General features: G+C 50.4%; 1 protein-coding gene across 5 annotated transcripts in view; it reads left to right on the forward strand.

The window, feature by feature from the left end:
* ZC3H3 (zinc finger CCCH-type containing 3) overlaps positions 1 to 25,918 on the forward strand; it is a 181,431-nt gene that overhangs the window by 60,041 nt on the left and 95,472 nt on the right. For all 5 annotated transcript variants that reach the window (XR_015700085.1, XM_087738096.1, XM_087737893.1 and 2 more), the window contains exon 4: positions 17,254 to 17,404. Coding sequence is in view for 4 of the 5 variants with exons in the window: in XM_087738096.1 (XP_087594222.1) it covers positions 17,254 to 17,404 (151 nt within the window). In the remaining variant the exon portion in view is untranslated. The remainder of the gene's footprint in view (positions 1 to 17,253; positions 17,405 to 25,918) is intronic.

The following is a 25,918-nucleotide window of genomic DNA, read 5'->3' on the forward strand; positions in this document are numbered from 1 at the left end:
AATCCGCACCAGGCTGGCAGTCCTGCATGTCAAGGGTACCTTGGGCTGCTACCTGCCTCCAGGATCAGCGTTTGGTGATTTCTTTCCGACATAATCCCCCCGATCTGTCTATGTGAGCATTTCCGTGCAAGGATGTGCTCCTGAAGCATCATCCTGATGTTAGATGCTTGTTGGGATGATCTGAGTACGGCTCGCGTGCTAGGAGATGCGCGTGTCGGAGGAGGCAGGTTGGTTTTCCCAACCGGGAAAGCGTCCTGTGAGCGGCAAACTTCCAAAAGTCGCTTTGAAGGTAAAGAGCTGGGATAGAAAAGGCACCTAAGTGAAGGCGCACGCTTTCCTCTTCTTCCTTCCCATCCATTCTAGGCTTTGTAGAGCAATGGATAAAAGGGGAAAAAAAAAAAAACCACCCCAACCCACCCACAATAATCTATAGCAACTGTCACCCAGCAAACTACTCCCATTTCATACGGATAGGTTAGGTGTCAGCGCGCGATCGATGGCTCTCGTACAATAATTATAAAAACTAGCGGGTTGTGTTGCTTGAGTGAGTTTAAGAAGAGTAGGGTCTCAATCTTTCCTCTAATAGGGCTTTGACAGTCCGCAGCGCAGAGGCTTCGTCTTAGTCTGACAGTGTTGTCATTAAACACCAGGTAGCGTGGAACAACAGAGAACACGGGTTCGGAGCGCCAGGGAACACGCGGCTTTGACAGGAGTTATTTGTCATCCAGGAGCTGCCCAAACTCCTCAGCCTGCAATACGGACGGCTGCTTAAAGTGACTTATTGCCCCTGTCTGCGGCTGCAGTTGTGATTTGATAATCGGTAAATGTTTGTCAAAGATGAATTCCCTCCCTGATTCAGTGCTGTGCTGGAAAAGCAAATGAAAAGCAGGGAGAAAACCATATTGAATGGATTAAAGACTGGGGCAGGATGAGGATGACGGAAACAACAGGTTTCCCAGCTAACTTGCCCTCCTTCCTTTGGGGAGGTAGAGCGTCAAGGCTCGGGATGCTGCTGCTTCGCTGGCGCGGCGGGATGGAGGCTCGCCGTCAGCACGGGCGCTGGGGGACCGGGAGAACCGCGTCCATGACAAAGGGTGGTTTTTTGCAGGCTTCGAAGCTCCTGGAGCTGCAGGTGGCATTCCTGTGCTTGGTCTCAAGGGATCGCAAACCGGTGGGGAGCGATGGTTGTGTTCTCCTTCGCTTAAGCACATCGCGGTGTTTCTGATTTTGGCTCCGTTCTCCTCTGCCGGTCACTGTCCTGGAGATTTCAAGAGTAAATTTTTGGTAAGGAGAGCAAAGTCTTGATTTTTTTTCTTTCCATGGACATGGTGCTCATCAGGCCTTTTGGAAAATATTCCCCTTGGCAAATGCGTGTGCACATACTCGGTAGTTGCAACTTGTAGTTGAAACCTTTTGTTTCTTGTTTGGATGGATTTGGAGCCTGTCCATTGCCTGCTTTATACAGAATTTTAGAAAGGAGAATTAAAGGACCTTAATAAACCTGCTGCTTGCAAAGTTTTCCTCCGTTCTCACAGAGTTTATACAAGTTTCTCTGCTGATGCCGGAGTCGGGTCAGGGTCTTTTTAAATGGATAGTTAGGAAAGGTAAAAGCCGGGTGGCCTTCAGATTGATAAATGGCTTTGAGGGTGGGGGAATACCTAACAGATTCAAATTTCTCCTTGTTAAATTAAAAAAAAAAAATAAAATAAAGTCAATCCTAAAGCACGAATGCAAATGGATTTCCAGCCCGACAAGCGCTCCCTGTCATTTCCCGAGGCAGAGCCACCTCTCTCCGTGCCACGGCAAGGCGTTAACACGAGATCCGTGAATCCATTTGATTATAGCCGGGGTTTTTCTAGTGTCTGAAGTGCTGAAAACGATCAAGAGCAGGAAAAGTGGAGTGATTTATTAGACTCATAAAAATTCATACTTTGTTATTCCAGTCGTCTTCCATCTGCAGCTTGTTAGAACGAGAACCCCTGGCAGCTCCCGCCGCGAGGCCGGGGGGAGGAGGGCATTTATCAGCCTTCCTCCTGCCATCCCGTTCTCATTTAGAGAAATGGACCCAGCTCCTGGAAACACATTAATAATCATTCACTGAAGGAAGGGGGGAAAAAAACCTCACCACCCTCTTTTGTTATAATAATAAGGGTTGTGTTTGAACAAGGTCCAATGCTCCAGAGACCCATTCAGGCTCTTTAACATGGGCCGTAGCCAGGAAAAGTGTGTTTAGTGAATTAAGCGTGACCACCTCTCGCCGGTCCCAGCGGAGGGGTGGATAACGTGCTCTCTCCCCCTCCTTAGTGGGCTCATCTGCTCCCACGGCCTTTGGACGGGGCCACCCCGGGGCCTCTCGGCAGCGGGGATGGGGATGCGGCGGAGCTGGGTACCGGCGGGGGGACCCCAGGGTGGGGATGTTGTGCCCACCCACCAGCTGCCGAGAGTGGGAACGTGGTTTCGGGACCATGCATCTTGGGTCACTGGGAGATAGGTGGCAAGTGATGTGTCCTCCTGTCCCCAGGAAGGCTTGTTGGAGTCCGTCCGTCTCTCCCTCTCTCTCTGTATTTTGTGACTGGAGAGAATAAATCTAGATATTTGCCAGCGTTTCTGTTAAATATTGATATTAAAATTGTAGAGCTGAGTGAAAGACGCTCTGTTCTGCCCGTTACTCTCTGTGGCTTCCCAAATCACCTGGCTTCAGGTGCTGGCGTTCCTCTGAAGCCTGCCGACCCCGACCTCTTCGGAAAGCGATATAGCTGAGTCTTGCCTGGGTAATCGGGCTGACTCGGGACCACGCAGGCAGCCATCACGGGGATATATGTTCTTATCACTTGCTGGTGTGTCCAAGAATGCTGTAGCCATCACCCTTTTGCTACAGCTCATGCAGCGTTTGCAAATTCGGCTGCAGCCAAAATTCATTTGAAAATCACTGAGCGTCCCAAGGAGGCAGGGAGCCGTGGAAGAAGCACTTGGTGGATCCGGGCCGGACTCTGGGAAGTGATTTCCATCCTGCTGCACTTTTAATGCAGTCTTCAGCCTGACGATGGTCCTCGTGGAGCTGCCCCTATCTTTACGGATGGAGGAATGGAGATGCCACAGCACATGGCTGCGTCCCAGGCATTCCCCGCTGTAGTTCAACTGGAAAAGTTAATCCTTACTACTGCGACTATAAGGGATGGAAAACCCTATGAGCAACCGGGTGGTTTCCTGCTCGCTGGAGGAAGGGGAGCGCAGCCTGTGATGTATAACGTGCCGACGATCGGTGTGTAATGGGCTACCAATCATCAGTAAAGATCTACGTGTATTAAATCAACGTTAGCCTTTCCAGGACCGGGAGACATACATCATGAATCTTCAACATTATGTGCAAGATTTAAATACCTAATTTAGTATGACAAAAGAAAAAAAAAAGAATTCCCCAGCGGTGTGGTCCAGGGGAATGGCACTCACAGTCAGAAGCAGAAAGTCTCTCGCTTGTTGGGATTTTGTGCCGGGCTGGTTCAGCGGGCGTAGGGCTCGCGGTGGCTCCTGAAAACAGCCCTGAGGATTCAGTCCGTGCCACTCTGCTTGCGGGCTCCCGCAGCGAGGGGCTGTGTGGCACCTTGTGCTCGGCAGCCCGAGTGAGTTGTTAGCGATTACCTTTCCTGAATGGAGATGCTGACCCTGAGCATCTTTAGTCTGGTGCTGGCAAAAAAAAAACCCAAACCAAAAAAACAAAAGAAACTGGATCCAATAAACCTCCTTTGACCCCACGCAGGCTGGGGGAGGAGTGGCTGGAGAGCTGCTTAGTGGAAAAGGACCTGGGGGTGTTGGTCAACAGCCGCCTGAACATGAGCCAGCAGTGTGCCCAGGTGGCCACGAGGGCCAACGGCCATATTCCTTGTATCAGGAACAGCGTGGCCAGCAGGAGCAGGGAGGTGATGGTGCCCCTGTACTGGGCACTGGTGAGGCCGCCCCTCGAATGCTGTGCTCAGCGCTGGGCCCCTCACCCCAAGGCGGCCATGGAGGGGCTGGAGCGTGGCCAGAGCAGGGCAGCGAGGCTGGGGCAGGGGCTGGAGCCCAAGGCTGGGGAGGAGCGGCTGGGGGAGCTGGGGGGGCTCAGCCTGGAGAAGAGGAGGCTGAGGGGAGCCCTCATCGCTCTCTGCAACTGCCTGAAAGGAGGCTGGAGCCGGGGAGGGTCGGTCTCTTCTCCCCAGGAACAAGCGATGGGACGAGAGGGAACGGCCTCAAGTTGTGCGAGGGAAGATTTAGATTAGATATTAGGAAAAATCTTCATGGAGAGAGCGGTCAGGCCCTGGCAGAGGCTGCCCAGGGCAGTGGTGCAATCACAGTCCCTGGAAGTGTTCAAAAACCATGTGGATGTGGTGCTGAGGGACATGGTTTAGTGGTGGACTTGGCAGTGTGGGGTAAACAGATTGGACTCGATGATCTCAGATGTCTTTTCCAACCTTAATGATTCTATGATTCTATGTGCAGCATCTCATCCACGGATGGCAATGGGGACGGGAGGCTGCAGCCTGTACCCGAGGTGGGAAGGAGGAAACACTCGCTGTGCCGCTTGCAAGTGCCCAGTATTCCCAGCATGTAGCAATAAAGTTCGCCTTTTTCCCCATTCCTCGTAAAACGCGTGCGTGAGCTCTGAGGGCGTTACACCAGAAGTGGCACGCTCAGGCAGCAAATTGGCAACGATGCTTTCTGTAGGGAGATGCCTGTATCGTGCTGCGTCAGCAGATGGGTCGAGGAGGGATGGGTGGAGGAGACGGCAGAGGGGTTGGGGTAGATGAACCAGATGGGTGGGCTGATCAGAAGGGTGGATGGGTTGATCGGAGCTGCAGATGAGTTAACTTTCTCAGTGCGAGCATGCATACAGATGTACACCACGGAGGCAGGAGTCCCAGCTAGCGAGGATGCACGGTGATGTCTTTTCGCCTAGTTTTTGTGCAAAGGGGGTATTGCGAACCCGCTCCCTAGTCTCAAGAAGGAATTCCCAACCTTGCACGATGCTGTGTGGTTTCCTTCTCTTGATCTTGTTCAGCATCGGCTGCAGCAGCAGGCTGAAAGGGGAGTGCAGGTCCTCAGCCTTTTGGGAGCCTGATCTTGAGTGTCTCTTGCAGCAGCATTTTTCCAGGGAGTTTCTTGGAGCAATCCGACTTTCACGTCTGCTGCTTTTCATTCTGCTGCCTCCCCTTCTCTCCTGTCACGCTTGCTGATGATGTTTCCTTGCTGGCAGTGTTCTTCTTGCCGCGCCGTCCCCAGCTTCTCCAGATGCTCTCCTCCTCGCTCCCTTTCTCTCCGCTCTTCTCAACAGCCAAGGGATCACCTGGTTCCCCCATGCCATCGCCATGCATGGTGGAGCTTTCCTAAACCTTTGGATTATTTCTAAATAGGGAGCAAGAGATGTTGTTTCTTCCTTTGCATTGTGCTGTAAGCTTCGATGCCGTCTAACAGCCTTGACATTGAACCATAGACTGGTTTGGGTTGGAAGGGACCTTAGAGATCATCCAGTCCAACTCCCCTGCCATGGGTAGGGACATCTTTCACTAGGTCAGGTTGCTCAAAGCCCCGTCTAACCTGACCTTGAACACATCCAGGGATGGAGCATCCACAACTTCTCAGGGCAACCTGGGCCAGTGTCTCACCACCCTCATTGTAAAGAATTTCTTCCTTATGTCCAGTGTAACCCTACCCTCTTTGAGTTTAAAGCCATCACCCCTTGTCCTGTCACTGCAGGCCCTGGTAAAAAGTCTGTCCCCATCTTTCTTACCAGCCCCCTTTAAGCACTGACAGGCCACAAGAAGGTCTCCCCGCAGCCTTCTCTTCCCCAGGCTGCACAACCCCAACTCTCCCAGCCTTTCTCCATAGCAGAGGGGTTCCAGCCCTCGGACCATTTCCGTGGCCTCCTCTGGCCCCGCTCCAACAGGTCCATGTCTGTCTGGTGCTGGGGACCCGCGAGCTGGAGGCAGGGCTGCAGGGGGGTCTGAGGACATCGGAGCAGAGGGGCAGAATCCCCTCCCTCGCCCTGCTGGCCCCATCACTTGATTTTTCCCTTGAAGCTGTGCAATGCTTTCCCCATTGCCTCCACTCCTTATTTCCAGGAAACAAAAGTCCTTTTTGCTTAAAACCAGGAATTTCAGGTGCATACCCGAACACATGCCATTCATTTGAAGAGTATATGAGGATTTTAATACCTTCCCTGCTAAAATGGGCATTTCCTTACAGTTGATCTGTAGCAAGTGCCACCGCACGAAAGCACTGTCGTGCCTGATGGGTTACGTTAACTTCATCTTCGCCTGCGGTCCGTTCAGCGTAAAGGAATTAGCGAAGCAGATTTGGTCTTAATTCCCCAAATGTTCCCAGCTGAAAGTGGCTGCCGTGCTAAGCAAATATTGCAATGGGTTTGGAGCCCGCTAAAACATTTCAGCTGCAAAGCCCGCGCTTCTCTTGTCCTCTGCGAATATTACAGCCTGAACAGCAGTCTTGCTTGGGGTCACAGGTAAAGCACTTTTGATCAATTGGATTTATTTCCTATTAAGCAGCAGTTCATGATCATAAACCATCGTTTACATTCTGGCATAAATAGCCGTTGCTCTTGAAAGAGCTCAGAACTGAATGAGTGTGAAAATTAAATTCCCCTCTTAAACCGAAGGATGGTCCTTTTGGAAGCTGATTCTAGTAGCAATATAATTAACCTCTTGCTGTGCCATTCTGTGTGAACATATTGAACATGCTCTGTGATAATCATCCTGTAATACTGGTGTCTGCTTTCACACTAAATTCGTAACAGTATTACAGTAATCCCAAATCCTTTTGTTAACTCTAGGGACTTGGCCAAGTTGGTAGCCAGAACAAAAAGCATCGGAGCCGCATGGCTCAGGGCTGGTGTTTTACAGGTGCTTCTGGTGTAATGGGAAACACCGAAACGATTTGCTTTTGGGTGTAGGAGCTGTGATGAAACTTTATTCAGGTTCACCCACAGATCAGTCCTCGTTGCAAGGTCATTTGATACATGATCTGTTAATATAACTCTTGAAAGGTTCATGCAGGAATTGAGTAGGTCTACAACCTCTTCTGGAACTGCACAGGGTTTTTTTCAGGCCGTTGGAGGCAGAGCTACACTGGCTTTTAGTGGCTCATAGCTTTTAACTGCTGGGACCCCTCCTTTTTCTTGCATATTATTCAGCGTAATTGCTATTATACGCTCTCTGCTCCTGCATCCAGTCCCCAAACCCAGCTGCTGCCTTTTCGCTTTAGCCCATCTTCTCCCTGCCTTTCTCATTTTTTTCCCTTCGTTTTCTGTCCTTCCCATCCGCAGTATTTCTCACCCCAGGAACCACATGGTGTTGGGGATGGGGATATCCCCAAGCGTTGTGTTGTCACCTTTGCACCCAACGGCAAGCAGAAATCTCTCTGAGAAAGCAACACTCGGCGAAAGGACAGCGAGCGTTTCTTTACATCCCTCTGTCTATACCAGGGTAGTTCACCCGCCTGGTTTTAGGGAGGATGCTGTGGACATGGCTATTTTATCGGCGGCTGGCATCAGCGTTATTTTTTGTGAGGCTCTCAGTGCATCCTCAGCAGCCCCGAATGCGATGGCCGCAGCGTGGGACTGGCAGGTTGTGCAAGCAGAATGGCCTCCAGACCGGCACGTTACTCTTCAAGCGCCGTTTGCAAAATACCCATTGCTGTGCGCAAGTCTAATCTTGGACCAAGGTGAAGCTGCTGCCTGGTTTAACAAAAGAAAACAAAACTCACCCCAAAACGGGATCCAACCTCTGCCGGGTTGCTGCAGAACCCCTTGCCGTGGTGGAGATGTGCTGGCAGAGCTGTCTTGGACCTCCCTGGTGGGCTCCAGCCACTTGTGTCACTGCAAACCCCATGGTTCCTCAACTCAGTGCCGCTCTCAGTCTTGATCGTAAGTGCTAAAATATTTGCGATTGTGTTATCTTTTAAAAAATACTGGAATCCCTAACATGCTTGAATGGCACGACGTTTTAAAATTCGCTGTGTTTAAGGAAAAAGAAAAAAATAGCTGCGTGGCTCATCCCGTCTTCAAAGCGCCTTGCAAAGTTTTGTTGCGGACCCTACAGCAAAGCGGTGTCTTTGTATGTTATTTTGTTTTCCCCTCAAGAAATTGAGCTAAAGGTATGCCTCAACCAAACCACCTATTTCATAGAAATGGGAGAAGTGGGGCGTAGGCTTTTAAATTCTGGGATTTTTAGCTTTCCTTCTGTTAGCGTGGCATCACTTCTCTTTAGAGATGAATTTTATAGCAGAAATTGAACTCTCGAGTCCTTCACTAATGAATAATCACTGAGAAAGCGTTGTCTCCGCCGTGGTAGGAAAGCAGGTAGCACGAGGCTCTAGGTTGATAACAAGGGATAGTTGGGACCCCAAAACCCCGTAATCCACCTTTCTTCTCCATGTGCACCGAGCTGTCGCAGCAGGAGGGGAGCTGGTGCATCCTCACCGTTGGAGCTTCCCACGGTGCTTTTGCTGTTGAGGTCTCTCCTGGCTGAAAACCCCTTTCTGCCACCAAATTTGCCCTCATGTCCTGGTGTGGCCTCACCACAGGGGTGATGGAGGGACAAGGGTGATGCTTGGGATTTTCCCTGTATTTTCCCTCTGTCTCCCCATGCTGTTGTGCTGAGAAGCGGTGGCCTGGTGGGTATCGCAGCTCCAGTATCTGCAGCTCATCTTCACGGCTGCTCCGCTCCTGCGAGCCGGCTGGATCGATGCCTGTCGCCAGCTGTGACCCTGCACCCCTCACCCTCCCGTTGTATTGCCTATGGTGCAAAATAGCTTCTTGCCCAGCGTAGCCAGGGAAGCTACTTGAGATCCCTTCCAAGGCCGTTCTTGATGGGATGGTGAGTTCCTGAGGCTTTTTCAGCCTGCAGAGCCTCTTGTGGGGACATGGAGGGAGGACACCAGGCTCAGCGGGGCGGTGACAACCTCAGCAAGGCGTACAAGTCACTGGCTTGCAATGCGGATGAGAAAATTTCTCTCTTCCCTGGCATGCTCTTGTTAAACTGCTCTTTGGTAGCTGCATGCATCTCCAGTTTACCCACATTTTGGGACCGGACTGCTGCAGCTGGCTCCTTGCATGCTGGAAAAGTTTCTTGCCTCTGTCATGCTTGTAAAATTTCCTTTTCTCCTAATAGTCCTTGATAACTTAAGCTGCACCTTTCAGTTTCCCACGTATTTCAGATATAAAGAGCCAAAGAGTTTGCTGTGAATTTGTGTTATTGCTGCTGTTGTCTGGATTCTTTTTGGCTTATATTTATTGTCCCGGTATTGAGTTGAGTTGAAAGCACACATCAAGTTTTCGAAGAGAATAGAATAGTCCCAGTTGCGAGGGACCTAAAACAATCCCCTAGTCCAACTGCCTGACCAATTCAGGGCTGACCAAAAGCTAAAGCATGCTGTTAAGGGCATTGTCCAAATGCCTCAAACGCTGACAGGCTTGGGGCATCGACCACCTCTCTAGGAAGCCTGTTCCAATATTTGACCACCCTCTCGTAATGTCCAGTCTAAACCTCCCTTGGTGCAGCTTTGAACCGTTCCCACGAGTCATAGAATCATAGAATCGTTAAGGTTGGAAAAGACCCTTAAGATCATCGAGTCCAACCGTTAACCCAGCACTGCCAAGCCCACCACTAAACCATGTCCCAAGCACCACGTCTGCACTTCTTTTAAATCCCTCCAGGGATGGGGACTCCACCGCTTCCCTGGGCAGCCTGTGCCAGGGCCTGACAGCCCTTTCGGGGAAGAAGTTTTTCCTAATATCCAACCCAAACCTGCCCTGGCGCAGCTTGAGGCCGTTCCCTCTCATCCCATCGCTTGTTCCTGGGGAGAAGAGACCGACCCCCCCGGCTCCAGCCTCCTTTCAGGCAGTTGCAGAGAGCGATGAGGGCTCCCCTCAGCCTCCTCTTCTCCAGGCTGAGCACCCCCAGCTCCCTCAGCCGCTCCTCCTAAGACTTGTGCTCCAGACCCTTCACCAGCTTCGTTGCCCTTCTCTGGACACCCTCCAGCACCTCCATGTCCTTCTTGTAGTGAGGGGCCCAACCCTGAACACAGTACTCGAGGTGCGGCCTCACCAGTGCCGAGTACAGGGGCACTGTCACCTCCCTGGTCCTGCTGGCCACACCATTCCTGATACAGGCCAGGATGCCATTGGCCCTCTTGGCCACCTGGGCACACTGCTGGCTCATGTTCAGGCGGCTGTCAACCAACACCCCCAGCTCCTTTTCCCTCAGGCAGCTCTCCAGCCACTCCTCCGCCAGCCTGCACCTTTGCATGGGGTTGTTGTGACCCAAGTGCAGGATGCGGCCCTGAGCCTTGTTGAATCCCATACAGTTGGTCTGGGCCCATCGACCCAGCCTGTCCTATCACTGAATCTCAGGGACAAGAGCTCAGCACCTCCCTCTCCCCCTCCTCTGGAAGATGTAGAGAGCGATGAAGTCGCCCCTCAGCGTCATTTCTCCAAACTAGACAAGCCTAAAGTCCTTAGCCGCTCCTCACAGGACATGCCTTCCAGCCCTTTCACCAGCTTTGTTCCCCTCCTCTGGACACATTCAAGTACCTTAACATCCTCCTTAAATGGTGGGGCCCAGAACTGCACACAGTACTCAAGGTGAGGCTGCACCAGTGCTCAATCTAGTCCAACGCTAGTTGGTAGTTGGACTAGATGATCGTTGTAGGTCCCTTCCAGCTGGAGCTGTTCTTCCTTCTTCTTCCTTCCTCCTTCCTGCTCCTTCCTCCTCCTTCCTCCTCCTTCTTCCTCCTTCCTCTTCCTTCCTTCTTATCAATACAGCAGGATAATCACCTCTTTTGACCGGCTGGTTATACTGTGTCTGATGCACCTAAGGATGCGGTTTGCCCTCTTGGCTGCCAGGGCACGCTGCTGACTCCTATTGAGCCTGCTGTTGACCAGCACCCCCAGATCCCTGGACGGGATCCCTGCATCCCCCAGATCCTGCAGGACTGATCTCCATCCACTCCTCTCCCAATCTATATTTGTGCCCAGCGTTACTCCGTCCCAGGTGCAGAATCCGGCATTTGTTCTTGTTAACTTTCATGCCGTTGATGATTGCCCAGTGCTCCAGTCTATTCAGATCCCTCTGCAAGGTCTCTTGTCCCTCAAGAGACTCAACAACGCCTCCCAGTTTGGTACCATCAGCAAACTTGCTAAAGGTGCAATCACCTCCTGCATCCAGGTCATTGATACAAATCTTGAAGAGATCTGGCCCTAGGACTGAAGCCTGAGGAACACCGCTGGTGAGCGGTCGCCAGCCAGATGGAGCCCTGTTCACTGCAACCCTTTGAGCCCTGCCCTTCAGGCAGTTCTTGACCCAGCGCAGCGGGTACCTGCTCAGCTCACAGCTGGACAACTTGTCCAGAAGGATGCTGTGAGGGACAGGATCAAAAGCCTTCCTAAAATCCAGAAAAACTACATCCACGGCGTTCCCTTCATGCACGAGGCGGGTGCCTTTATCGTAGAAGGGTATCGAATTAGGACACGGTCTTGCTGGGGCTTTACAAAGGGAGGGAGGTTTGGTCCCATGCTGTCCCGGAGCATCACCCCACGTGGGTGATTTTCCTGCTGCTGCAAGCGCCTGCTGCCGCAGCGTGGGTTGGCTTTGGGTAGCAGATGAGCAGCAGCTTCATTCTGGGAGCTGAGGAAGAAATAACAGTGGTTTTTGCTGAATCTTTGCTTCCAGACCCGGAGCAAATCCCGCGGCGAGGATGTTTGCGGGATTCATCTTCATGTTAGAAAGTGTTTGCTTTCAGAATGCTCTTCGGCAGAGATTTTTAGTTCTTTTTGGAGCTGCTTTTGGTTTCAAATGTGGGTTTTTTTAAATCTCTGCTAGCATCAGAGCCTGTATCAGGAGTTAACGGCACGCTGGTGGCATCCTTTGCACATGTACTAATACTCCTTAGCTCTTTATTTTCCTTCATAATGACTGTCTTTGAAAAAGCAATTCAGTTTTATCAGAGGTTTTTGGCCTCTGCTTTGCTTTTTTCTTAGTGGCCTTGGTGTGACTGAGTTAAAAGGGCCCCTTAGGGTGGCCCTGCTGCATTCCTTCGCCTCCCTGAGGTTTCCTCCGGAGCTGAGGACGATGCCGGTACTGTATCAAAGGTAGAGCTTCTGCTCCCCAATTTGCATTCGTTCCCGCTCTCATCTCGCTTCCAAGTGCTGGAAGATCAATGTACCTGTCACTCATCGCTTCTCCGGCTCGTCTCAGAGAGGGGTTTAACAGCAGCGGCGGCGGCGGCTCGGCACCGAGCCGCTGGTGGTCCAGCGTGCCCCGGCGGAGGCTCACGCATGGGGAGGCTCGTGATAGCCGATGATGGAGGGCAGGAGACCTGGTAGGGACTCAGGTCACGTCATGGCCCACAGCACTGATTACTTTAATTTGTTTCCAGTTTCCACAATTCCCATGCCCACATGGGGTGCTTTCTTTGTCCTACATCCTTTTCCAAAAGCAGCATTAACCTCTTGAATTTGGGAATCTGCGCTCCTGAAACTACCCTTGCTTCTTTAACTTTCTTTTTCCCAGCAGTAGGTGGACAGAATTTACTCCACCAATATTGCAGTTTCCTTAATCCGCCCCGAGCATCTTCCTCTGGCCGCATGGACTTGCACACTTGCTCGTTAGGGCTCGGCTGGCTGACGATGCTGGCCCGTCCCCGGAGAGATGCTGTAATGGCACAGCCATGCAGAAATAAATGGCTCAGGGTGTGGTGTTCCCCACCGCCTGCGTGCCAGCCCCTATGTTATTGTAGGACCGAGATTATAGGACCTGGTTCGATTGAGAAGCAAAATTAGCTAATATCTGCCTCCCCTCTGCTTATTTTTTGGCAGATACAGAGGATTCAGATTTGATGAGAGCTTATAGGGATGAAGGATTTGGAGTAAGTAACAGCAGGTCAATGTTCCCCCTGCATTTTTCTTGCCATGGGGATGAAAACATGTGTTTACAAAAGGTTTTACTTTGCTTGTTGAAGCTTCCTTGCGAGTGATCTTAATTCTCCGCTTTGTATTGGTGTTGGGAAAAAGCTATCGCTTTTAACTGCTAAAGCTTCGTTCATTTTGGGGAGGCACAGAATAGAAATAAGAGGCATTTTGGAATGGTTGGAGAATATAAAAGTTTAGGGTGCGGCGGTGCTTATATGTTTTAAGGATGCCAGAAAGCGAGCCGGACCTCGGGTTGTTTCCAGCTCTCCCGCCGACGTCCCAGGAGCCAGCCCGGGTTTTGCCCTCCCTGCTTCAGCTTCCCCAGGGGGTCGATTCCTGGTACTTCACGGCAAAATAAGAGCAGAAATAAGGATCCTTGTAAGCGTGTTGCATTCAACCCCTTTCCTAAAGGATGCGTGCGCTGGTGGGTCCCGGATCCCATCTTCTCGGAACGCCGTGGCAAGAGGTTTTGGCAGCAAATTGCCCATCTCAAGGTCAGCGGTGGAGTTTGCAGCAGGATTTTTTTCCGCGGGCACGGTAGGTGCGAGCGGTGCCCGGGGGATGCACGGCTCCGAATAAAGCACCAACCTCAGCAGCGTGCGGCCCGTTGCGATGGGCATGGGCTGCGAGCCCTGGCTGATAAATGATGCTCATATCCCATTCAAATATGATGCAAGCAGTTTTTTTGTAGTTTGTCTTCCATTGCGGTAGTAAAGTTTTTAATTAGGAAAGCTAATGAGATCGATTAGTCATTAGAACTGACCTCTGGATCTCTGCGAGGAGTGTGCATGTGTGCGCCGGGCTGATAACGGGGGACGCTGGGGTATTGTTTGTAATAAAAGCGTAAAGTGTTTGATTTGAGTGAAATGTGCCACGGGGAATACATCATGCGGAGAAAAAAAATTACAACCCTGGGAGCCTGTAATGAAGGGAATTAAACCAACATCCTATCTAAATAACATGATTATCTACACAAAACCCCTCAGCTAGCAAGTAATAATAGAAAACTGAGCTCTTCGGAGAGTCTCTTTCAGGAGGTGGTTAATGCTGGAGCTGTGTGCGCAGGCACTTTCAGAAGAGCAGCTCCGGCATGAATACACCATCCAATTACCGCCGGGGAATAGAGTTTACCAGGTGCCAGCCCGTCTGTGCAAAGCGGGGGGGGGGGACGCCCGCAAGCCGCAACAATTTGGGACCTCTATTTCTTGTGCGAGCGTGAGGCGGGGGACGATGTCAGGCAGGAGTTTGATGAGGTTCTGGGTTGATTAGTGACCGCTAGAGCTTGCGTAGGGGCAAAAAAAAAAAACAACAAACCCCACGTTAATAATGTATTCAACAAATTCCCAGCTTAATAATTTTATAAGGTCGGAGCGGTGGAGGGAAAGGGTCAACTCGTGCTGTCGCTGTTTGGGGAGTGGATTTGCGGCTCTAATCCCTTCCCTGATGCGAAAGTGCTGATTTGGGTACGTGGTTGATGCTATATCTGTGGGGAACTGGATGTGTCCATGCCTCGTGGGTGACAAAAGGGTCTTGTAGTCACCAGCCCTCACCGTAGCTGGGATGTCATCGTGTGTGTGCAGCGTTGGGCCATGCAGGGGTTTGCATGTCTGTGCTTTTGCGGTTCCCATTTTGCAATCCTAAATACAGTTCTCTGAAGCAAAACGCTCCAACTTTGCCGGTGCTTGTGAGCAATTATAATTGTAATTAGAGCTTAAACCTTGCAAAGGGCTTTAAAAACCCACGCAATGGTGCAGACGCTGCCCCGAAGAATTTAGTCTGATACAAAAAGTTCCAGGAGAGGGAAACAGCGATGAAAACCTGTTTGCTTTCCATCTTCTTTCCTCTCTCTTCTTGCCTAACCTCTAAAGCGACGGGTGTCTGCAGCTCCTCTGGTCATCGAATCATCGAATGGTTTGGGTTGGAAGGAACTTTTGAAGATCCTCTCGTTCAACCCCCCTGCCATGGGCAGGGACCTCTCCCACTGCATCAGGTTGCTCACAGCCCCGTCCAACCTGGCCTTGAACTTTTCCAGTGATGGGGCAGCCATAACTTCTCGGGGCATCCTGTGCCAGTGCCTCACCACCCTCAGCGTAAAACATTTCTTCCTCCTATCTAGTCTGACTCTCCCCTCTTTGAGTTGAAAACCATCACCCCTTGTCCTATCATTGCAAGTCCTACTAAAAAGTCTGTCCCCATCTTTCTTACCAGCCCCCTTTAAGCACTGACAGGCCACAAGAAGGTCTCCCCGCAGCCTTCTCTTCCCCAGGCTGCACAACCCCAACTCTCCCAGCCTTTCTCCATAGCAGAGGGGTTCCAGCCCTCGGACCATTTCCGTGGCCTCCTCTGGCCCCGCTCCAACAGGTCCATGTCTGTCTGGTGCTGGGGACCCGCGAGCTGGAGGCAGGGCTGCAGGGGGGTCTGAGGACATCGGAGCAGAGGGGCAGAATCCCCTCCCTCGCCCCGCTGCCCACGCTGCTCTGGATGTGGCCCAGGGTACGCTTGGCTTTCTGGGCTGCGAGCGCACATTGCCGGCTCATGGCCAATTCTTTGTCCATCAGTATCTCAAAGTTCTTCCCCGCAGGGCTGCTCCCAATCCATTCATCCCCCAGTCTGTATTGATACTGGGGCTTGCCCCGACCCAGGTGCAGGACCTTGCCCTTGGCCTTGTTGAACTTCACGAAGATCACATGAGCCCACAAAACATCTGGTTTAATTTTAATTTCTTTTAATTTTCATCCCAAATCACCAGAAGCTCTTTGAGTTACTGGCGTTAACTTCCTGGCTTTTCCGTTTGTTCAACATTTACCGGTTGACTTAACGCATCCTTACTTGGAGCGTACTTTGTAGCACTGCTGGTTTTATGGATGCTCGCTGGTTAACAGCACTGCGCCGGTCTTGAAAGCATCGTCAAAAGCGTGCTGCTTACTGCGACGCCGCAGAAAATAATTTGCACACAGACATTATTTTGATGCATTAATTAAGCAGGGGTCCCGCGCAGGAGTCGAGGGGATGTAAAAGAGTCTCTCTCAAAATAACGCGTCGGTGTTGGGATCTGGCTTCATGCATGGTGCAAAGAGGAGGTCCCATACGCTGCGGCGTGGGCAAGCGCAATGCCAAGTTAGAGCTGGCCCAAAAGCCTTCCAAATTGTATTGCAGCCGTATAAAAGAGATTATTTGTGTAGTGTCGTGAGCGTGCTCGGGCTTTATAAGCAGCGTTGAAGGCTGTGAATCCCTTCATAGGCTTCTCGCTTGGTGATCATTTATCTTACACCATAGTATCGAGGAACGTCAGCTTTATTATGAAAAATTCCAGTGATTTTTCTGTCGTGGCGCAGTCTGCTTTTCTCCTCCCCCCCCAGCAGAAGTTGTAACTCTCTGGCTGAGTTTGGAAGTGGAAATTCATGCTGCGGGTTGCCTGATCCCTCCCGAACCCAACGCGAGATGCCGGCTTGCTTGGGAATGCACGTATTAAATATAAAGCCAGGGATCGCCATTACCACTGCTGCAGGGAGATGGGGAAGCTGCTCCCTCTCCTCTAGGGAACGAGATTGGCTCTAAAATGCATTTCCCTGATTTTCTTGTTTAGACACATCCTGGGATTTCCAGTTTACGGGGGAAGCAACGCTATTCTCCCTTCTCTCACAGAGACAAACATGGGGACGGGTATAACATTTTCAGGGGAAATAATGATTCGGCTTTTCCCCTCTCAACCTTGCAATAATTTTAATTAGAGTATCTCCAAGAAAAACAGCCGGCCCTTTAAATCAGTTATAAAACCAGAAGACTTAGTCTCAGCATGTAGTGTCAGCTTTAATTATCTGGGCAGTTATAGCTGTATGTTATAAAAGTCGGGCAATTAGATGCATTCCTTAAAGCCGCAAAAAAAATTGCTAGCTATCAAGTGGAGGAAAACCAGAGTCAAACATATAACTGTTAATTGCATGAAACATTCAGCAGAATAAACCGGTGTGTAGATCATCCTGCAAAATATGATGAAAACGGGAATGATTAAATGCGTAAATGTGTTTTCCAGTGTTGGGGATCAAGGGATTGTTGGTGAATGCATGATTCACCTGGTAGAGTTTCGCTGCCGGGCTGGTGAAACCAAACACCCTCAAGCCCATCAGAGCCTTTCTGTTACCGTCAACCACGGTGGTCCCACGCCTGACGCATCCCAGGGGTCTTCTGCCCCTTTTGCAGGTGCAAAAGAGTTGGCCGTAGGACCTACCTTGGTGAGGTCCCTTCTGTCCCACGCACACCTGAATTTCAAGTCCTTTTTTCCATTTGCTTTCTCGTAGGAGCCAACTTGCACTTCGTAAGGAGCCCCCCAGCCAACAAGGTGATAAAGACACGCTACAGGATAGTGAAGAAGAACGTAGTGTCTCCAGCCTTATCGTCCTTCAGCAGCCCCATTCCCAACTGGAAGACGAGGCGTCCGGTGACATCCAGGTAATTCTTCCATCCCTTGCGTGCAGCTGGTTGGGACACGGGAGCCAAGGGAGCTCCCACGTTGGCTCCGTGTTATTGCTGTTGCATGTTCATCGCTTAATTTCGCTATTTGTTTAGCCACTTCTACGCACATTTTATTGACTTAAAGTGTAAAATCGCATTAGTAATCACGTTAGCCTGAGTCGGCGGCCAACAGCTTACCGCAGTCTGTGGCTTCATATTTATTCCCTGTTTGAAGTAATTGTTTCTACGAAGCAGTTAAATAAGCTGTAAGGAAGATGAATAAACGCACACAGCTTTTTACATCCAAGTAAACTTGCTTTTGGAGATAGACGTGGCCTGTCAATTAGGGATGGTCAAGCCTGCTAACGAAGCCAGACCTTCCCTCTACTTTATAACATTATTGTGTACATTGGTGCTACAGAGGAGCTTATTGAAAGCGTGGTGGAGGCAGATGTCCCAAACCTACACCAGGAGGTGGGTGCAGGCACAAACTTGCTTCTTGCTGGGTTATCTGGACGGGTGGAGCATCAGCCCAGCCCTGTAGCGAATAATTCGGCATGCCAGCACCCGTCTGAAGAAGAGCGTCAGCCAAGGATGGTGCCGTACCCTTGAGGCTGAGTCTTCTTAAATCAGCTGAGCTGCTGTCCATATTTCAGCTACAAGCGAGCTGCAGTCACATTATCTGGTGGAGATGTTACCAAGGAACATCTCAGAGGGCAAGACAAAGTCTGGAAGTTGTGTGTAAGCAGAAAGGTCATTATGGTAATTGATACCCTAAAAAAAGGCACTATTAGAACTGGCGTTTTTGGTTATAACCCAGATTCAGGCTCTTCTTAGATTGAGAATGACTTCTCCTCCCCCTGAAATGCTGGTTTGCCACTGTCACAGGCAATATTTTGGGCAAAGAGAGCCTATGGGCTTGTTCATTTTATTATTCATTCCACCGTAGCAAACCCGAGGAGCTGGGGGATGCTGCGGGCCGTCCCCCACCATCGGCTCCTCTGGTGGAGCAGCAACACGGGTCGGCATTGATGCCCTGCTCCAGCTGGTATCTTCCAGAAGTTATTTCCCCCAGCAGTGCCCCAAGGGTTGACGGCTTTCATGGTGGGTGCTGCGGAGAGACAAAGATTGCGGTGACTGTTTTTAAAGCCGAATTTTGCCTGATTTTTCCCTATACTAAGTGAATTTGGCTTTGAGTTTCACAAATATTGGTATCTGAAGGGAGGGTTGGTTTTGGAAGACTTCAGGGTGATGAGGCAAAGTTCCAGGTAAACAGAGAGATTTAAAAAAGAGGTGTTTATTTTCAAACTATTTTTTAAATTAGAAAATTAAGTCTATTATTTTGTCGTGTTTTCTCAAGCTCTTAGTTGAGAAACTCCTCATCTTGTGTACTATACCAGCCTCGGTTTCAAAGTGCTTCTTCTCACATGGAAACTGTGGGATCCAACAGCTGATTTCCACCCAAATTTGCTGCGGTCTTACCTGCACCGCCGCCTCCTTTTTCTTCACCTTCTACTTTTGCCTTCAATATCTTCCCACCTGCACATCGTGCCCTTTTATCCAGTCCTGAGAGCCACACGTCTCCTCTTACTGGCCCCCAAAAGCAGCTGGTTTGCCTCCTCCACTCCAATTGCTGCTCTGTTTGTAGGTGCCACCTCCATTTGCACGTCCTTGGGGCCAACTTATTACATTTCCCTTGCCACAAACAAACCACATATTCTTTTTTTTGCTCCCTTATGCTACGTTTTCGCTGAATCAAGGCAGCATGTGTGCGCGTCTTACCTGCCAGTGACACTTCTTGCTTGCTCACCGCTCTCAGGCTACGACAGAAAGCCAGACCATCACATAAGTAATTGTTGTGTTTCTTCTTTGGCCCCAAAAGCAGCGTTTTAAAAATATTATTATTCTTGATTTTTCAAAATGTGGCTTTTGCATTGTGAATGTACAAGTATGTTATGGTAAAATTTTAAATTGTACTGCTTCTTAGAGGTTCATCATTTGCTGCCGGTAATTATGGCGCCTGGTATTTTCAATGCAAATGAAGATTTGTTTCTCGTGGCTTTTAATCTCCTGTTCCCTCCTGCAGTGCTGGTGTAATGCTGACTCTGGTCCTGGTCACTCCTGTAGCTACAGTCACTGATCTGCTGCTCAAATTGCCCCTAATGAGCGCATTTACATCCACATCGACATGCATCTTGCCCTTTCCCATCCCCAAGTTTGCTGCTCTTTTGGTCCTGAACCGGCCTTTTTTTGCAAATCCTCCTTTTATTTAGGTGGAAAGAGCTGCTGCTTTCTGCTCCTGGTACAGGCAATCCTGTTCAAACAACCCTTCTTGCTCCGTCACTGCCCTCGCTGCAAATCCTGACCATTTATCGGAGAAAAGATTGATTTTTGTTTCTAGTTTTTGTGACAGTGAAATGTTCTGCAACGGATCTGTGCAAAACTGATGCTTTAGGGTCTCTCTGCAGTTAATGTGCCTCAGCTGGGACCTTGAAAGAGAAAATGTGAGCCAGGCAAGGCTCGCCCTGCTCCGTAATCCTCCCAATTTTATTCCTGGGAGGGGAATTTGCGTCTTGTACCTGCTGTCTGTTGGTGGATTCGGTTCTGCAATGGCTTTCCCAGCCAGTGAAATATGATGGGTTTTTTGCCACTTGATGCTCTTTATAGCAAGACTCATCGTGTCATACTGTGACATGACATTGCCCAAACCCATTATCCCGTTGATGTACGAGCCCGACTCGTGAAACCCTTTCAGACATCAGTAGTAAGGGAGGGAGTTGTGTCAAATTTAATCCGCTGCCCCTTCATGACGTGCAGATGCATGTGTTTAATCCAATGCTGTAAGAGATGACTGACTTGGTTGCCCAGAGAGGTGGTAGAGGTCCCATCCCTGGAAACATTCAAGACCAGGTTGGACGGGGCTGTGAGCAACCTGATCTGGTTGAAGATGTCCCTGCTCATGGCAGGGGGTTGGAGTAGGTGACCTTTGAACCCTTCCAACCCAAACCATTTGATGATTCTATGAACTTCAGCCCTAGTTAATAGAAAACAACTCGTGCTCCAACTGTTTGGCTCAGGTTCTTTCCTTGTAGCTGGTTACTCCAGACCTGGGTGGTTGATGGATGGAGGACCTGCGGTGAGAGCTGAGGAGGGCAGGAGCTTCAGGCAGGGGATTCAGGCAGGGTTAGAGCAGGAGTCTCCAGCTGCTGGGTGCTGGGTCTTGCTCAGCCCAGCAGTGATTTTGCAGAGGAGCGACCTGGTTTTGCCGCTGCGATTGGCTGAGCGCTTCCCCTTGTAGAATAATTTTATCCGTATTAATCTTTGACTTCATTAAATGATGCAGTTTAGATCTTACAACTGTTTCAGACAAATCTTGATAAAATGCCATCAGCAAATTAAAACAATTATATTTTAAAGAAGCAATAAATCTCTTACTCAGTCTCCCTATTACCTTCCTTGTGTGTGATCAGTCATCTGGACTCTCTGGAGGAAGCACATGGCAAATGCTTCTGTAGTTTTTACATTTATTTTTTTTTGCTCCATCCTTGATAGCATCCTCTTGGACCTGTAACAAGCAATGAGCCGGGAGCTGCTTTCTCGCTGCTTTGCTGTGCTTATGCCAAAACAACGGGCAGCTCCGGCAGCGGTGGGACACGCTGTGCATGCCTGCAGCACTGGTTTAGTCACCTTCTCATTTTTAATCTTTCGGTGGGCATCACACCGAATGGTCAACTATTTATTTTTAATATCCTTTTCACCTTAAGCCAGAAGGATGATGTTAAAAGGCTGGTGGTGCTGCAGTCAAGTGCTACTCCCAAATTGGTTTCTAGCTGACGCTAAGTTCCTACCATGAAATCCAGGTTTTGGGGGGTCCAAAAGTGACGTGCAAGGGTTTCACACAGGCACCGATCTTTTCAGATTTAATACGCTGCCTTAATAAACTTTAGGCAGGAGCTGTGTTCTTGTCCGTCTTGTCAACTTGTTGTCGCTCAAGATGTTCTATGGGATTCCCCCCTCTCTTTTTGGCTATCTGCGCTGCAGTTTGCAGCAAGAAACCTTGCTGGGGCATCCGGGACGTTGCCCTCGTTGCCGACAAACTCCCCCAAATCAGCAGACTAAGATGAAGAGGGACGTGTCTTTGGGAAATGAGTGACGGGGAGAGTCGCTGCAGGTCCGGAGGTACCCGGTGCTAATCCCTCGGTGATGAGTTGCCTTCTCCCCTTATTGCTGGGTTGCATTAAACTTCACCCTGCTGCTGACTTTTCTTAGAGGCAATAGATGGGAGTATATTTTAAATTAATTTTACTACACTTTTTGTAATATTTTTGTTTTAAATAGATTTATAAGCAACTTGGGGGCTATTTCTCCAAATTTATGAAGATAATTTTCACTCTCTTGATAAGGTTAAATTTACACCTGCTATTTCCATATTAATTCACATTGCTAAGTGGATCTAATTTTCTTCCGTTCTTCTATCTAGTGAGTGTGGCCTTTCCTAATGCAATTTCCCCCTCACTAAATCACTGTGATCGGGAGTCATGATCGAGTTAAATTAACTTAAATTAATTTACTTAATAAGAGCTCCAGATCATTGTGAATGAGGTTAAGATTTATTGATTCTCCTTTTCACTCCTCCCCCTTATCTCTCTCTGCTTTGCAGGAGCGCAGCTCAGAAGGGCTGTGATTTGCTTGCCTTAAATTTCATTTGCTCCTATTGACATTGCGGTTGGTCATCGCTTAGAAATCGCGGGGGGATGCCCTCTCCCCACACAGCCTCTCACCGCCGGGAGAGGGCTGAGCGAGTTGCTACGGAGGAGTTGCGACGGACGAAGTGGCACGCTGAGCGACAGCGGCGACGCTGCTCCTGCTTCCAGCCTCTTTCCGTGGTTCACGTGGTGTCAGCAGATGCGGCCGCCAGTAAACCAGGATGTCCAGGTTTCATAGATCCTACCCAAAGGCAGCAGAAGCCTTCTGGGGTTGAGGGCGCTGTAGGATTGTGGAAACTGCTAGAAAGGTAGGTAGGGCGTCTGCCATTCTGGCTGGGGTCTTCCACCCCAACGCACCTTGGCTGGAAGGAGCAGATAACAGCAGGAGGATGCTCCTGGCCATTGCAGATACACCCCTTTGCAAAGCCACGTGCTCCACCGAAGGGACAGTCTTCTTGCAAGCGGAGCAGGGCAAACAGGACAAACCCAAATGCCATTGAGCATCCATCCCAAGGCAGCAGTGGGAAATACCCGTGCCCCTGTATGGGGGATGATGTTCCTCAGCCAGGAACTGTGCCAAGAGCAACAGAGAGCATTGGCCGGGAGAAGGAGGGTGCACCAACGTCTGCAGGAGACCCCAGCTCACCTTCTCATGGAGAGACAGAGCCACTTTAAGACACATTTTTGGGAGCAGGGAGACCTATGCGTAGCGGCTGACGTTGTGTTTATAGATCCCCGATGGGCGAGTTAAACACTGACCCACTTTGAAGAGTTTTCTTCTAAAATACTGATGCGTGTGTTTAAAAGTAACCTGTCTGCAAATATAGTCTGGCACTGATGGAGAAGCTCAGATATTTCCTTCAGAAAACTTAGCAGCACCTCTTGAGGGACAGTCCTACCCCTCCAGCACTATAAATAAGTAAAGAACAAGATAATATAACATTTGTCAGAGAAATGCCTGCTCAGTAGAAAAGACTTGTCAGCAGAGGATACACTTGTGTGGTTTAGTTTTGTTTTCTTCTTTTCTTTCTGTTCCTTGGCCTGGAGCACATTGAATGGACTAAGATGGAAACGAGAGCCTTCTGGGCTTGACTTGGGTCCTCGCCACCCATTCCCCTGCAAAAGCCTTTAGGGTTTTGCGCTGAAAGGTAAAGTGGGTGATGCAGGCTGTGAAACGGGCTGGTGCTCAACCGCAGTGATGGGTGCAAGTGCCACCTCCCCGGGGCAAAGGGACATAGGGCTGAGCGCCCAAGAGGAGGAGAAACCACTGTCTCTGCCAGTCGCCGTCTTTTCAGGAGGTTGAGATGCTGTGTGCTGGGTGGCTTGGACACACCAACCTCCCTGTCTCATCCCTTCCTTTCCTTCATGGTGGGTGAGTTTTTGGTTTCCAGTTTCTCTTTACTCTCTTACCAATGGTCTTCAGATATCCATTTCCAACTGATCAACCCAACTCATCACCCAGGTCATAGAATGATAGAATGGTTTGGGTTGGAAGGGACCTTTGAAGATCCTCTAGTCCAAACCCCCTGCCATCGGCAGGGACATCTTTCACTAGATCAGGTTGCTTAAAGCCCTGTCCAACCTGACCTTGAACACTTCCAACGATAGGGCCATCCGATGCTGCCTCTCCAGCTTCTGCTGACCAGCGAAGGTATCTGCTGAGGGTGTGTGGAGGGCACCATTCTCCAGCGCTATCCCCACACTTGGTCTCCTCTCTTGTGCAGCATCATCATTGGTTTTTCCCCCCAAGTCCCGCGCTGGGGTGCTGAGCTAATTTCACGCAGACCCTGCTGTCCCCTCCTGGGGAAGCCTTTCACATTTTCCTTGCTACGTGATCCCATTTTGCTGACATGTCTTGAGTCCTGTTACATGTTTTCTTGCAGAAGTGAAACAGTAGTTTCAGCTCCTTGAGACAACGGTATCGTGTGGGAAGGGTGCTCGGCTTCCCCCTCTGCGGTGGGGTATTTTCCATGTCTGAGCGGGGCGAGAGGAGCCGTAGGTGCCGGTCTTGGTGTGCTGTCAGCATATAAGTTAACTCTTTCTACCTAAATCCTTTGGGAAAGGAGACACGGTTGAACTAAAGTCTTGGGTTGCAAGATAGAGGCGTGCGTACCCCAGTGGGTGCGTGCCAGCACGGCTTTCCCAGATCAGTTGCTCTATCTAACTCCTGCAGAATGCAGAACTGTATGGTTGGCTTGCCGTGAATACTAATTGCATGGCATCAACGTGAAAACTCAATATATCCTCTCTTTTTTTGGAGGAGGAGAGCATATTCTTGTGACTTTCCGGGGAAGCTGTCTTCTCCTCTCTGCGTACCTGCCGTTACATTGCAGATCAGGGCGGTGCAGAGCGGCCGAGCCCCCGTGGCACGGCACCTTAAACCATAGTGTTTCAGTCTGCACCGAGTCATTTGGCATAATCGAAGCTGATGGGCAGTAACGTGTTAAGCCACAGTTGTTCAATGGCTTCTGAGCTTTTTGATTGCACTCTAAGGCTCCCCAGGAGGTCCATCTGTTCTGGAAATGGGATGGGTTCACCCAACTTTTGTGACATCTCTGGAAACCGTGGAACAGTGTTCGAGATGCATTGGTGCGTGTTGCTTGTCCTACAACCCAACGTTGAGTAGCTTTGCCCACGCTGTCGATTACAGAGCCAGAGTGACTCCTGCGGGGAGTTTATTCGGGTCCGTTTGGGCATGATTTAGCCCTCATCTCACCTGTCAGTGTTAGGGGAAATCCCTTCTCCAGTTGGTTTGCTTTGCTGGCATGGAGTTATGATGACCAGCACGGCTTGAGGCTCACTGGGGAATTATTTCCAGCACTTGGGGAAGATACTGCTGTATAGGGTGAACACCATGGGGCATATTTCTGGAGACTCAAACGGTGGAGAACGCCCTTCTTCTGCTTCAAAAACCCAACTTTGGGGAGGAAATAAAGATGCCCTTTTAAAATTATCGATTGGCTAAGAATTGGAGAGAGCAGGGGAACGGGCAGCCCCAGTTGTGCCTGCTGTGCTTTGGGGACTGTAAGGAGGGTGATCCCCTAAATTACCTATATGTTGACAGCGTCTTCTGAAAAGGGACGTGGGGACAGCAGCAAATGTCCTAAAAGCCTCATTCCCCTAACAAGACCCAGCGATCGTTAGAAGGATAATGCTGATTCAACAAGGCTCAGTGCCGGGTCCTGCACTTGGGTCACAACAACCCCATGCAACGCTACAGGCTGGGGGAGGAGCGGCTGGCAGCTGCCTGGCGGGAAAGGAGCTGGGGGTGTTGGCTGACAGCCGGCTGAACATGAGCCAGCAGTGTGCTCAGGTGGCCAAGAGGGCCAATGGCATCCTGGCTTGTATCAGGAACGGTGTGGCCAGCAGGAGCAGGGAGGTGATGGTGCCCCTGTACTGGGCACTGGTGAGGCCGCCCCTCGACTGCTGTGCTCAGCGCTGGGCCCCTCACCCCAAGGCGGCCATGGAGGGGCTGGAGCGTGGCCAGAGCAGGGCAGCGAGGCTGGGGCAGGGGCTGGAGCCCAAGGCTGGGGAGGAGCGGCTGGGGGAGCTGGGGGGGCTCAGCCTGGAGAAGAGGAGGCTGAGGGGAGCCCTCATCGCTCTCTGCAACTGCCTGAAAGGAGGCTGGAGCCGGGGGGGGTCGGTCTCTTCTCCCCAGGAACAAGCGATGGGACGAGAGGGAACGGCCTCAAGCTGCGCCAGGGCAGGGTTGGGTTGGGTATTAGGAAAAACTTCTTCCCCCAAAGGGCTGTCATTCTGCGGTTTCCCATTTGAGGGATTCACACCTCTTCTCCAAAAGCACCTG

The sequence above is a fragment of the Nipponia nippon genome, unplaced genomic scaffold (assembly GCF_047370975.1).
Source record: "Nipponia nippon isolate SJK-2023a ecotype South Korea unplaced genomic scaffold, ASM4737097v1 scaffold_1, whole genome shotgun sequence".
Classification (NCBI taxonomy): Eukaryota; Metazoa; Chordata; class Aves; order Pelecaniformes; family Threskiornithidae; genus Nipponia; species Nipponia nippon.